The 11,997-nt window shown below is 36.4% G+C and overlaps 1 protein-coding gene across 1 annotated transcript; it reads left to right on the top strand.

Moving 5' to 3' along the window:
• The first annotated feature begins 677 nt into the window (after window positions 1–677).
• SUCNR1 (succinate receptor 1) lies at window positions 678–3,951 on the top strand. The gene is made up of 2 exons (XM_060297520.1): window positions 678–737; window positions 2,998–3,951. Exons 1-2 carry the CDS (start codon window positions 678–680, stop codon window positions 3,949–3,951), a joined length of 1,014 nt encoding a protein of 337 aa, XP_060153503.1.
• The last annotated feature ends 8,046 nt before the right edge of the window (window positions 3,952–11,997 follow it).

The raw sequence follows: 11,997 nt of genomic DNA, 5'->3' as shown, positions 1-11,997 counted from the left end.
TTTCTTTTGCCCTACCCAGGTACGTGGGGAGTTTCTTGCCTTTTGGGAGGTCTGAGGTCTTCTGCCAGCATTCAGTAGGTGTTCTGTAGGAGGTGTTCCACGTGTAGACGTATTTCTGATGTATTTATGGGGAGGAAGGTGATCACTACGTCTTACTCTTCCACCATCTTGAAGGTCTCCTATGTCTTGTTTTTAAGACTGACAAGATGAGAGTGTCTAAATACTGATCAAAAGGATGCAGTTGAGGTGGAGAAGCTGAAGAGACAGTAAAGAGACAAGACAGATAACGTGTACGAATCTTGAGAATTTGGGAATGAGTTGGATCTGGAGTAAGCCCAGAGGAATAGATATTCTCTGTTGTCACAGGAAGGAAGGAGGAGAGGACAGTAACGGAGGAAGGAACCAAAGAGTGGACACCCAGTGGATGGGCTCTGTCTCAGGGATTTGTAGGCAAAACTCATCCATGATGAGTAGGACAGAGGTTTAAAAAAATTGGAAAGGTATGACAATTAAAAATGTAATAAGTCGCGGGCAATGTGAGAGAGCAGTAGAATCACATAACCTCAAACACAGAGTGAAACCAATTTGCTTGGTTCTTCAGCATCGTTCAATGTGTCTGCTGCCTGAGGAAGTTCCGATCTAGCTTCTTCTAGTGTTGGACTTTGTGGCAGGTTGCCATGGAAAGCCTTGAGGAGAGGAATTTAGAGGAATGTCAGAGGAATTTAGGATGTTTTAAAGTAAGTGATTAAAAATAACTTATCAAAATATTGCATTTATCATATCTACAATTCCATGAATTATTTTTGTAAAGAAAACACTCTCAAAGTAGCAGCGATCTTGGGAACTCCCTAGCAGTCCAGTGGTTAGGACTCGGTGCTTTCACCTCAGGGGAGCTCGGATCAATCCCTGGTTGAGGAACTAAGATTCCGGAAGCCTCGTGGCACAGCCAAAAAAAAAAAAAAAAAAAAAGTAGCAGGGATCTTCAACTGAAATAAAACATTTGAATTTGACAAAAATCAATAAAAGTTCTCCAGATGCCTTCATTACAGAAAATTCTGCTCAATGTTTGCATGCGTCCCAGAAGAGGCAGTTCAGATGCATTTGTTCTTATTTTGCTCTATTTACCAAAATACTATACTAAGAGCATCATTTGATTGCAACTAACACTCCGAGGCCTATTTGATAGGAAATTTTTAGAAAATTTTATTTTCAACCTTGCTTTTTTCTTACTAGAAATAAGTAGGATTTAATATTTCAAAATGGCAATCCAGTACATTTTTAAGAAATTCAATTCTTTAAATAGTCTATCCGACCACAAATAATCTTGCCTCTTTAAAGAGAGAAAGTGGCAGGTGAGCAAGACTTTTGAAGTTTGAATGAATCAGATTGCTTATTTTCATGGCCCCTATTCAGAAGGGGCTATGATTGTGGTCTATTACTAAATGTATGACCTTTCAAGACTCAGTGATTTTGTGTATAAACTGAAAGTAATAACAATCCCCAGTCCTTTATGTCACTGTATTAAATGAGATAATCCTTGGAAAGTGGTGAGCACAGTGCCTAGTACACTATAAGCTTTCAGTAAATAGTGGCCACTGGTATTATTATTACTAATATTTTCAGCTTCATATTTTAAATTTTTAAAATCATGTTTTAACACTGGAGTTGTACAGATTCTATTAAATGTTAAGAATACTATTTTGAGCACTATATTTTTTGCTAGGTCTGCCATAACAAAATGTTTTGGACTGGGTGGCTTAAACAACAGAAACTTATTTTCTCACAGTTCTAGAGGCTAGAAATCCGAGATCAAGGTGTCGGCAGGTTTGGTTTCTCTTGAGGCCTCTTTCTTTGGCTTGCAGATGGCTGTCTTCTGACTATGTGCTCACATGGCCTTTCCTCTATGTGCATGCATCCCTGCCGTCTCTTTCTCATCATATATGGACACAAATATATATGATCTCATGTAACCTTAATTACTTCTTTTAAGGTCCAGCTCCAAATATGGTTAAATTCTGAGGTACTGGGCTTTGGGGCCTCACCATAGGAATTTGTGGGGAGCACAATCCATCCCATAACAAGCATGCTGAAGTATGTAGTGAAAGATCACTGCGTGTGGTGCAATAGGCTGAAGGTCAAATTCTGGCTCTGGCATTTGGTGACCTGTGATTAGTAATTTAATTCTTCAACCCAGGTTGTTCTCATGTCTAGTAGGATGGAAGTGGGATTGAGATAAATGGATTCTTCTGAAAATTAGAGATAATATTTGTGATGTGCTGGGCATATAACATGTCAATAAATATGTTGTCTTATTGCAAAAAATTTTTAAAAACTGGCGTTGTGTTTTATAAACTTAAAACAAGCATAATCCTTTGTCAATATGAAAACATAATCAAAGCTATTAATATTGCAAGACTAGAGTTATAAGAATCCCTGTTTCCTCTTCTAGGTTATGGTTCAATTAAATTTAACTCAGAGGATTTGTTGAACAACTGTGATATGCTAGGGACCACAGTCAATCCTGAAGACACATTGAATTCGACTCTTCACTTACTTCACTGCACTTTCTCTTGGCCTCCTTGTGTTTGTCAAGTCCTCTATGCATGTTTCCACGTCTGGGCCTTTGCATGTGCTTTTCTTTATGTTTGATACTCTTTATCATTACCTGATATGCACTTATTTGATTATTTCCTGATTTTTCCCGAGAGTATAAATTATTTGAGATGAGGAGCTTTGTTTTACTCATGGCTGTCATCCCATGTCTAGCACATAGTTCAAAGGAACTCAATAAATATTTGTTGAAATAATATATTAGTGATATATATGTACATGATTATGTTTGTATACATATGCACTCCTTACTAATGTAACCAACTCTCTGCAGTTCAACTTTTAAGTGTTATTTGATGATGATGTTGATGCTGCTGAAGTTCTGCAGTTTTATCTTCAGTCGTAGTCTAGTGATTCATCCTTATATTTTCTCTCTCTCTTCTTTAGGCATGGAATGCAACTTGTGAAAACTGGCAGGCAGTGGAGGCTGCTCTGGAAAAGTACTACCTTTCCATTTTTTACGGGTTTGAGTTTATTGTAGGAATCCTTGGGAATACTGCTGTTGTTTTCGGCTACCTCTTCTGCCTGAAGAACTGGAACAGCAGTAACATCTATCTCTTTAATCTCTCTATCTGTGACTTGGCTTTTTTGTGTACCCTCCCCATGCTGATGAGACAATATGCCCAGGGAAAATGGACATATGGGGATGTGCTCTGCATAAGCAACCGATATGTACTTCATGCTAACCTCTACACCAGCATTCTTTTCCTCACTTTTATCAGCATTGATCGATACATGCTCATGAAGTATCCGTTCCGGGAACACTTCCTACAAAAGAAAAAGTTTGCTGTTTTAATCTCTTCGGCCATTTGGGGTTTAGTAACCTTAGAGCTCCTGCCCATACTTTCTCTTATAAATCCTGTTGTAGCTTCCAAACACACCAACTGTACTGATTATGCAAGTTCTGGAGACCCCAGTAACGTCTTCATTTACAGCATATGTCTAACCTTCTTGGGGTTCCTCATTCCTCTTTTTGTGATGTGCTTCTTTTATTTCAAGATTGGTGTCTTCCTGAAGCATAGGAGCAGGCAGCTCTCTACTGCTTTGCCCCTTGAGAAGCCTCTCACCTTAGTCATCATGGCAGTTGTGATCTTCTCCGTGCTTTTTACTCCCTATCACATCATGCGAAACGTGAGGATTGCTTCACGCTGGGGGATCTGGAAGCAGACCCCATGCACTAAGGCCACCATCAACTCCTTGTACATTGTGACTCGGCCGTTGGCCTTTCTGAACAGTGTCATCAACCCTGTCTTCTATTTCTTTATGGGAGATCATTTCAGGGAGATGCTGATGGATAAACTGAGATACCTCTTCAAGTTCCTTACATCCTTCAGAAGATGAGCTCACGGACTAACATTTTCATTCAGGGAAAACTGAGGTGCTTGTGTAACAGATTGTTTTACACAAGCAGCTATAGGCCAGTTAGCGTTTGATAACTCACAGACGTAAATCAGAGAGGGTCACAGATTTGACCCTGTTTTAAAGGCATGTTGGACCCAGGGTGTGTGAAAAGGAGAGGATGGGAAGTATTTATTGGTTTCTTGACCTAAGCATTGAAAGGAGTCGGACTAGCACCGTCTAATGCTTGAGCACGTAAGTCCAAAATTCTAGGTGTTATAAGACCTTCTCAATCAGTGTACAAGGAACAGAAGCTGGATGAAGCAGCAAGTTGCCTGTGTTTAATCACTGGTCAGATTGTAAAAAAGACAATTTTGTTGGCACCATTCTGTATGTTATTCATACAATCTTATAACTTTGCGTGAGAACCAAGTAATAGAAGATTGGTCATATGCTATTAAATATTGTTGCTAGAAGTGCCCTTGAGCATATTTAGAGTAAACAGTAACAACATGAGTAGAAAGCAATACAACGAGTTCAAGGATGCCTATATTTCTTTATATTGATCATGAATTGGGGTCAAGTTGTAATTTTAAGCCCTTTTTTATTGTATGGTTTTTAGTGAAAAGAATCCTATAAAATAAAAAGAGCTGGTTTAATAAAGAGAGCAATATGAGACGGTTTAATAAAGAGAGAGACATATTTGAGCTTGGATCTCAGGAGACTTGGGTATAAATGATTTTATGCGAATGCTAGAGAGAGATACCAAGGATAACTGCAAAAATTCCAAAGTCATAGAACAAAGCACCTACCAGGAAACCCAAAGCAAGACAAAACAAAACAAAACAAAAGTGAGCACACTGTTTTTATAATGAGTGTGCCATCTGGCATTTTATGATCACAATTTGATTGTCAGTGCATGGAAATATATTAAGTTCATTAGCCTTCCTGATCTTGATTAAGTAGTAAACTTTAAAATATATTAATAACATAAAACCAGCAAGTAAGAGGAAATGAAATGGTAAGACCAAAATTTGTTGGGTTATTTTCCCTTTCAGAAGGAAAAAAAAATCACGGTTTTTCCACCTCCCCACACACACTTTTTTTTTTTTTTTGTTAAGCAATGGGATCATTTACAAGGACAACTTTATCTTGAGAAAGTGACTCACATCTTCAATGAGACATTTCCATAGAACATTACCTAAGACCATTGGAGGGAATGTTCTAAACAAAATGCACTATATGAACTTGCAGAATATATGGAACATTTATGTATATATCAATATAGATTATCTCAGGAGGGCTACTTAGACACCATTCCATGCCACAAAACAAATTTAGGGGAAAAAAATGAGTGCTGCATTAGCTATCTGAAGTCAAAAAGTATCACATAATAACTCACTTATTGCATGTAATAAAATGTGTTCATGGCTACATGTGTATGCTCTTTTCCTTGAGGCCATTAGCTGTAATGTGAAGGATAAAATAAGCATTATGAGAGCAAAGACATAAAATTCCATTGTCCTTCCTGTTTTGAGATACTCTGGTAATATTATATTCTGACATTCTAAAAACCCAAAATATTCTCATTGAAATACTGTAAAAACACATTACCCACAAAGGATTTGTTTTCCTACCTAACATTAGGCTTTAAAATATTTTTTCATGCTTTGTCTTTATTATTAATATTTTTTAAATGTCAATGTAATTTTACAACTGCCTGATAGTTAATCTTCTGAATTTTTTCATCAGAAAAGGCTGCAGAAAGTGTCTTAGGAAAGAAATATTTGCTTACCTGAAAATATTAGCAGATAAGCTTAGCAACATATAATTTAATTGCAATTTGTATTTTATGCATTGGTTTTCATTTGGAAAGATGAAATTCAATTTGCCTCACACCTATGCCAAGAAGTGGCAGGGGTAGACTCTTTTTAATAGTACAGTGAAATATTTTGTGAAACTATAAGCTCTTACATATATCTTTTAACCAAAATGTTAAGTAATTTTATAGCACATTTATCTTTTGTTTTGCTCAAATCTGTCATGTGGTAACTTAATCCTTAACAGACTAAAGAGACCTGCACTGAAATTATAAGAGCCACTCCATTTGCCTTTTGTACTAGGTGATTACAATCACAAACAATAAATAATGGAAATCCTTTTGCATTTGTGGTTTTCAAAGGAAATACTGTTGGATTTTTGTATCTTGTCTTTTATTGGCTCCCTAGTATCTTCGGAATCATGTCTAAACTACTCGGTCCAGCATTTTTCAGTCTGGACCCACCTATTCTTTGCACATTCTCTCTCGTTGCTTTTGTCACAAATTATACCCTCCAGCCAAAGATAGCTACTTCATTTCATTATATTTAGAACTTTCTTTACTGGGTACACCTGGATGCTCACCCTTGTTTTTTCATGCCCACATATAAAAAAAAATCTAAGCCTTTATTAAGATCCATCTTATCTGTCATGTCATCTTAAAGCCTTACTTTTAGATCTTCTCCTCCCAAAATCTGGAAATAAATCTGCCTACCTCTAGGGCTTCAGACTACTTTTGAGTACTGTTTTTATAAAACACATTATTTTGGGCCTTATATTATAGTTGTTCAGATTCAAGTCAACTCTTAGGTCTGCTAATGGAAAAACCATATGTAACTTTTAAATTTAATTTTTGTTGTCTTCATAGCACCCAACAAGGTACATTTTAAACGATTCTTCATTATGAATGAATATCTTATAGAACAAATTAGAATTCAATGCTCCTTTTGAGGGTGCATATCAAGCTATTTTCTGTCATCACTACTTTTATAATGAATGCTATTTTATATGAAGGATAGAGTGTCTATACACAAATACATGTGCCAGCCGCCATTGCCTTGTCCCTTATATTTTCCTCTATAGTTTTTAGCATAGTTTTAATGAATGCTTAAGATCTGTGCCTGCTAGTTCCAAATCTGGGTCATGCTGAAGTTGGTCTCCATTGATTGCCTTTTCTCTTTAAGTTCTTTAAGTATGGGTGACAATTTCCTGTTTCTTCCCATCTAATAAATTTAACTATACTCTGAGCACTGTGAATAAAACCTTGTGGAGACTCTGGATTCTGTTACGTTTCATTGAAAAGTACTGATATTTTGTTTCATGGCTGAACTCAAACTCTAAACTCTGCAATCTCAGTTCAGCTATTTTAGCCAGCTTAGAAACTAAGCTGTTTAGAATCTACCCAGCACATCCATAATTCAGAGGTCAGCTAGAGACTTGAGCAGAGTTTATACACAAGATGTATATAAACTCGTCTGTAGGATCTTCCCCCACTTACTTTCCAGATGCTGAGTTCATCCTGAACTTGTCCTTTGCTTTCTCATGCCAGATAGACACAACAGGTTTCTTTCTGGATTTTAACAACCCTGCGTTGCCTGACAAGGACCTGCACCCATGCCACAAGCTGTTTAAAAAGAAAGATCTTCACACACTTAACCTTGGAATATCATGCTATTTTGAAACTTGAGTGATATAATATCCATTGGTGACAGTGGTTGTTCCCAGATGCCAGATCTAAGTGGAAGTACTCATCAAGAGCACAGTGGTTAGTCAGATCTCTTGGGTTCAGCAATCCAAGCAGGATGCCATGAAAAAGGATCTGCAACAGAAGAGGAGAAGGAAACATGAGCATGGGTATAAATGAGACATATTCCAGGGACCTTACAAAAATACATACCTGGGCAGGATTTTAGACATACTGAGTAGGTAGAGTACAATCAAGAAAAAGCATTATTATTTTATGATTCTATTTGCACTCCCAAATTGGTGGACCTGGAGAAAGTCTTGGCATATACATACAAATTTTCTATATAGAGAGATAAATATATACATATTTAATACATGTAACAGGAAAGTAAACTCATGACATCAATCATGCAATCACTTAGTTCCTATGAGACATTTTCTCATTAAACTTTGTCTATACCAGGAGACTGATGAGACTTAAACTGAAATGTGCCTTGGATGCTAAACACATTTAAAATAAAAATAAAAATCATATTATGTATTATGTAAACAGGTAGAATCATGTGGCAGCTTGCCACTTGTATAAAAAAATACTTATTCAACAAATATTTCCAGTGTTTGCCAGAAATTTTGTCGTTGGTTAAGCTATGAATAACAAATATTTCTTGCCTTCAATTAGGTCCTGGTCTTATAAGGAAAACAGACACATAAACAGACAGAAGTAAGTACAGGGCAAAAATAGAGATGTGCCCAAAGTGCTAAAAGTGCATGGAATCATTCTGTCACAGTAGGTTGGGGAATGATTTGGGGGTGACACCAATCCTGCTGAGGGCTGCCATGTGGAGGGGGGTGGGTGTGGGGAGGGCAACAGAAGGGGTGAGGCATAAAGGCATATGCCTGGAAGGTAGACATTTGCAGGCAAACCCCATGAGGGATCAATTCTTGTCTAAGTGTGCATATTTAGATGAGACGGTCAGTAGTGTCTTTCTGGAAGTAGAGAAACCATACACGTATGCAAAGCTGTTCAGCTTGCAATGCAGTGTACATGGAACTATTCAAGAGTTCTCCAACTAGGACTTTTCCTAAAAGGGTTATTTTAGGGAGGCTTAAACAAAGACAGAAAATAAAATTTACTAAACAGTTAAATTATTAATTTGACATACTTTTTCCTGCTCTCTTTCTTTCACTGCTCTACCAGCTCTGTCACTCTTACCCCAGCCTCCTCTTTCTTCAATATTGGTCTTCTCAGCTCCCTCTTCTTTTTCACTCTTTCCCTCCAGAAAATTTCATTGATTTATGTCTTATCTCTGAGCTTAAATTGATTCCTGTGCCACCTCTACAGGGAAATTTGATTTTATCTTCAAATCTTATTTCAAGATTTTATAAATACCCTGTCAATAAAGAGACATATTTTAGAAATATTGGTATCATATTACTTATGGCATCAAATAATTAAATCAATGAGATAGAGTGTCACAATTTATCTGTTTATAGCAATGTTTCTCAAGATACATAAAAAGAGGATTGAGATCAACATTACCTGCAAATCTCTCAAAATATGTATTTTTTAATTTGTGAAAAATTTCGTGCCCCTTCTGAGGTAAAAGAATCGCTTTGAATGTCTGTTCATTCTCAGAGAACCTCCAGTGTGCAGCCTCAAAATGTTAATACAACAGTATAGAAATATCTACCCCAGTATCAATTATAGAAAGCAACCTCATTTTGTAACTATGGTTTCCTTTATAGAGATCACAGATAAAATATTCAGTATGCAGCACACATCATTTTTTGATTTATCAGTCTAGGTGCAATTATCAGTAAAATTTATATTGCTTAGAAATAGTTTCTAATCTTTTTACTAATTATTGTTTATAATTACTTACAAAAAGGAGGAATTTTGTTTTGGTCTTGTAACTAACTACCCAGAGCTTTAGTACCCATTACTCTATTTCTGAGTCACATAGTTCAAAACAGTTATTGGGAAACCCCATGATTTAATTTAGACAGCGTTTAAATGTTTTAAAATATTGTTAAATCAGTCTGACACAAATAAATCAATTAAATAAAAGAAATGAATAAAAGACCATACCCAGTACCACGGTTTACTAATATTTTCAAGGTTGTGGGCAGGCAAGGGGCATAAGCAAAGCAGGGAATGCTCTGGAACATTGAGAGCACCTCCCCAGGTCCTTCCTTCTCCCAGTGGAAAAGCCCTCTGACCCAAAGTATTGGATGAGGTATCTGAGAAAGTTTGCAAGGCACTTTAGATTGCCATACATACATGTTGTGTGTCCTAGATAGTTATAGCATATGTTACATTTCACAGGAAGCCATGCTTCATAAAGCCAGATTCTAGCTTTATTCATCAATATGTCAATCCTAAACCATGGGAATTCTGCTAAAAAATATTCCATAGATAAGCACTCTCTTATGAATAGCATTAGTCTATTTTCCAGGAGGCCCAATCACCATGTTTACAAAATTAGACCAGGTCGTCGCTAGCCTTTTTCTTTCCTAGGTGACTCTCCACTTACCAGAACAGGAGAGAATGAATCATAGGCATCTGTTTGAAATCTTTTCTTCCCAATCCCTGCTAGGTGATTTGAAAAGGAGTTGTGGAGTGCCCTGACTGTTGTTTTCAAATTCGGTTCCAGTACATTCCTGTTTAGTCAGTTACAGTTTGTAAATATCACCAAACCTGTGTTCAGTTATCAATAGTATAAACTTTTCATACTCAAATCACATATGGAATCAAGTAAGAGTCAAAAATCTAATTTATTTTCAAATCAGCATTACTTAAATAATTTCTACTGCACAAAATACTTCTGAGTAAATATTTTAATTTGTTAGAACATTGCACTATTTTATGATTGCTTTTATTGTTGTTTAAGGACTTATGATACAGATTCAATGAGTTGGGAAGAAATATCAGTTCTAAATGTTTGCCTATTAATTAAGAAAAGCACTATTCAGTTCTAAATGTTTGCCTAGTAATTAGGAAAAGCGCTTAAAAATCTGTTTTCGGGGCTTCCCTGGTGGCGCAGTGGTTAAGAGTTTGCCTGCTGATGCAGGGGACACGGGTTCGTGCCCCGGTCCGGGAAGATCCCACATGCCGCGGAGCGGCTGGGCCCGTGAGCCATGGCCGCTGAGCCTGCGCGTCCAGAGCCTGTGCTCCGTGACGGGAGAGGCCACAACAGTGAGAGGCCCGCGTACCGCAAAAAACAACAACAAAAAAAAAAAAACAAAAAAAAAAGTCTTTTTTAATCTGTTTTTTCACATGATTGGAAGGTATAGTGAGATTTTGTAGAGTAATGAAGATGAAGCTGATAAAAGGATACCTAAAGGGCTTATGTAACCTTCAAATATATTTTAAGTTATAAATATCTTGAAATCTAGATAAATAAAATGAAGAGCTAAATAACCTCAATAACATCATATCATTAAGCAAAAGTGTGAAGTGTTAGGACAACCTTGGAAACAGAATAAAAGTTTGTAAATTTGGCAGTAATTTGGTTATGTAGAGTATGGGTAAGAAAAGGGGATTAGAACTTTATTTTTTATTGCATCCAGTAACTGTGATATGTTGAAAAGACAAATGATCATTCATTTTGCTGAATCACTGAATAATCACTAAATAGGTGATTGTAGATATATCCTGTTTATAGAATTGAAATGGTTTTCTTGGGAAACATCAGTCATTTATATTTTTAGCATGTATTAGTCAAAAGTTTTTCAGAAAGAATAAACATACTTGGTTTGTAATCTGGCCTTTCACAATTCAGAATTACTTCATTTTTAAGAAATCCTACTTCCCTAAGATGGTACTTAAAACTATTTATATACCTAAGTATGCTTAGCAAATATTTGTTCATGATTCTATTGTCTACAAATAATGACAAAAGACATCGAGTATTTGTTTTTTTAATTATTCTGAAATTTTTAACTCTTTATGTTGGAACAAAAACAATAGTAAAATGAACTCCCAATGTTCCTGTCACGTAGCTACAATATTTATCAACTTACGGAAGACCCTGTTTTATAAGTACCCTCACCTTTATCATATTGAAGTAAATGCCAGGCATCATATCATTTAATCCATAAATGTTAATATTTATCTCTAAAAGATAAAAACTTATTTTTAAAAGTTATAAGTATATCGTAGAATGGGTTACTGATCTCATGTTTTCACTCCTACTTTATTATAGAATTACCCATTTATGACCTTTACCATGTGGCTTTACAGTTCCACCTCTGTGGACAGAGTTGGTGTCCTCACCTGTAGATGTTGAACTTGGCCATGAAAATAGCTTGAAATGTTAGTGCTCATGACACCAGCAAAGACTGCATAGTGCTGTGTGATTAAGTCTGACCTCTGTGCTCCTGTCATCTGTCTCTAAAAAAACATGAGATCTAGGGAGACTGAGAAACTCATGGGACACATTTGAACACAAGTCCATAGCCTGAGGCAGAACTGTCCAGACAATGCACAAATATTGGGGAAAGAGAAAGAAATATGTGTTGAAATTTGAGATTTAGATGTAATTA

The sequence above is a fragment of the Globicephala melas genome, chromosome 4 (assembly GCF_963455315.2).
Source record: "Globicephala melas chromosome 4, mGloMel1.2, whole genome shotgun sequence".
NCBI classification, from domain to species: domain Eukaryota; kingdom Metazoa; phylum Chordata; class Mammalia; order Artiodactyla; family Delphinidae; genus Globicephala; species Globicephala melas.
Note: the sequence above shows the minus strand (reverse complement) of the source record. Positions and strands in the feature narration are given on the sequence as shown.

Bases quoted from the DNA above. Each gene is read 5' to 3' on its own strand.
- SUCNR1 (XM_060297520.1), top strand. From the start codon at position 678: ATGGAAAGCCTTGAGGAGAGGAATTTAGAGGAATGTCAGAGGAATTTA. The intron at 738-2,997 runs GTAAGTGATTAA...TCTCTTCTTTAG, and splicing joins GGAATTTAGGATGTTTTAAA to GCATGGAATGCAACTTGTGA.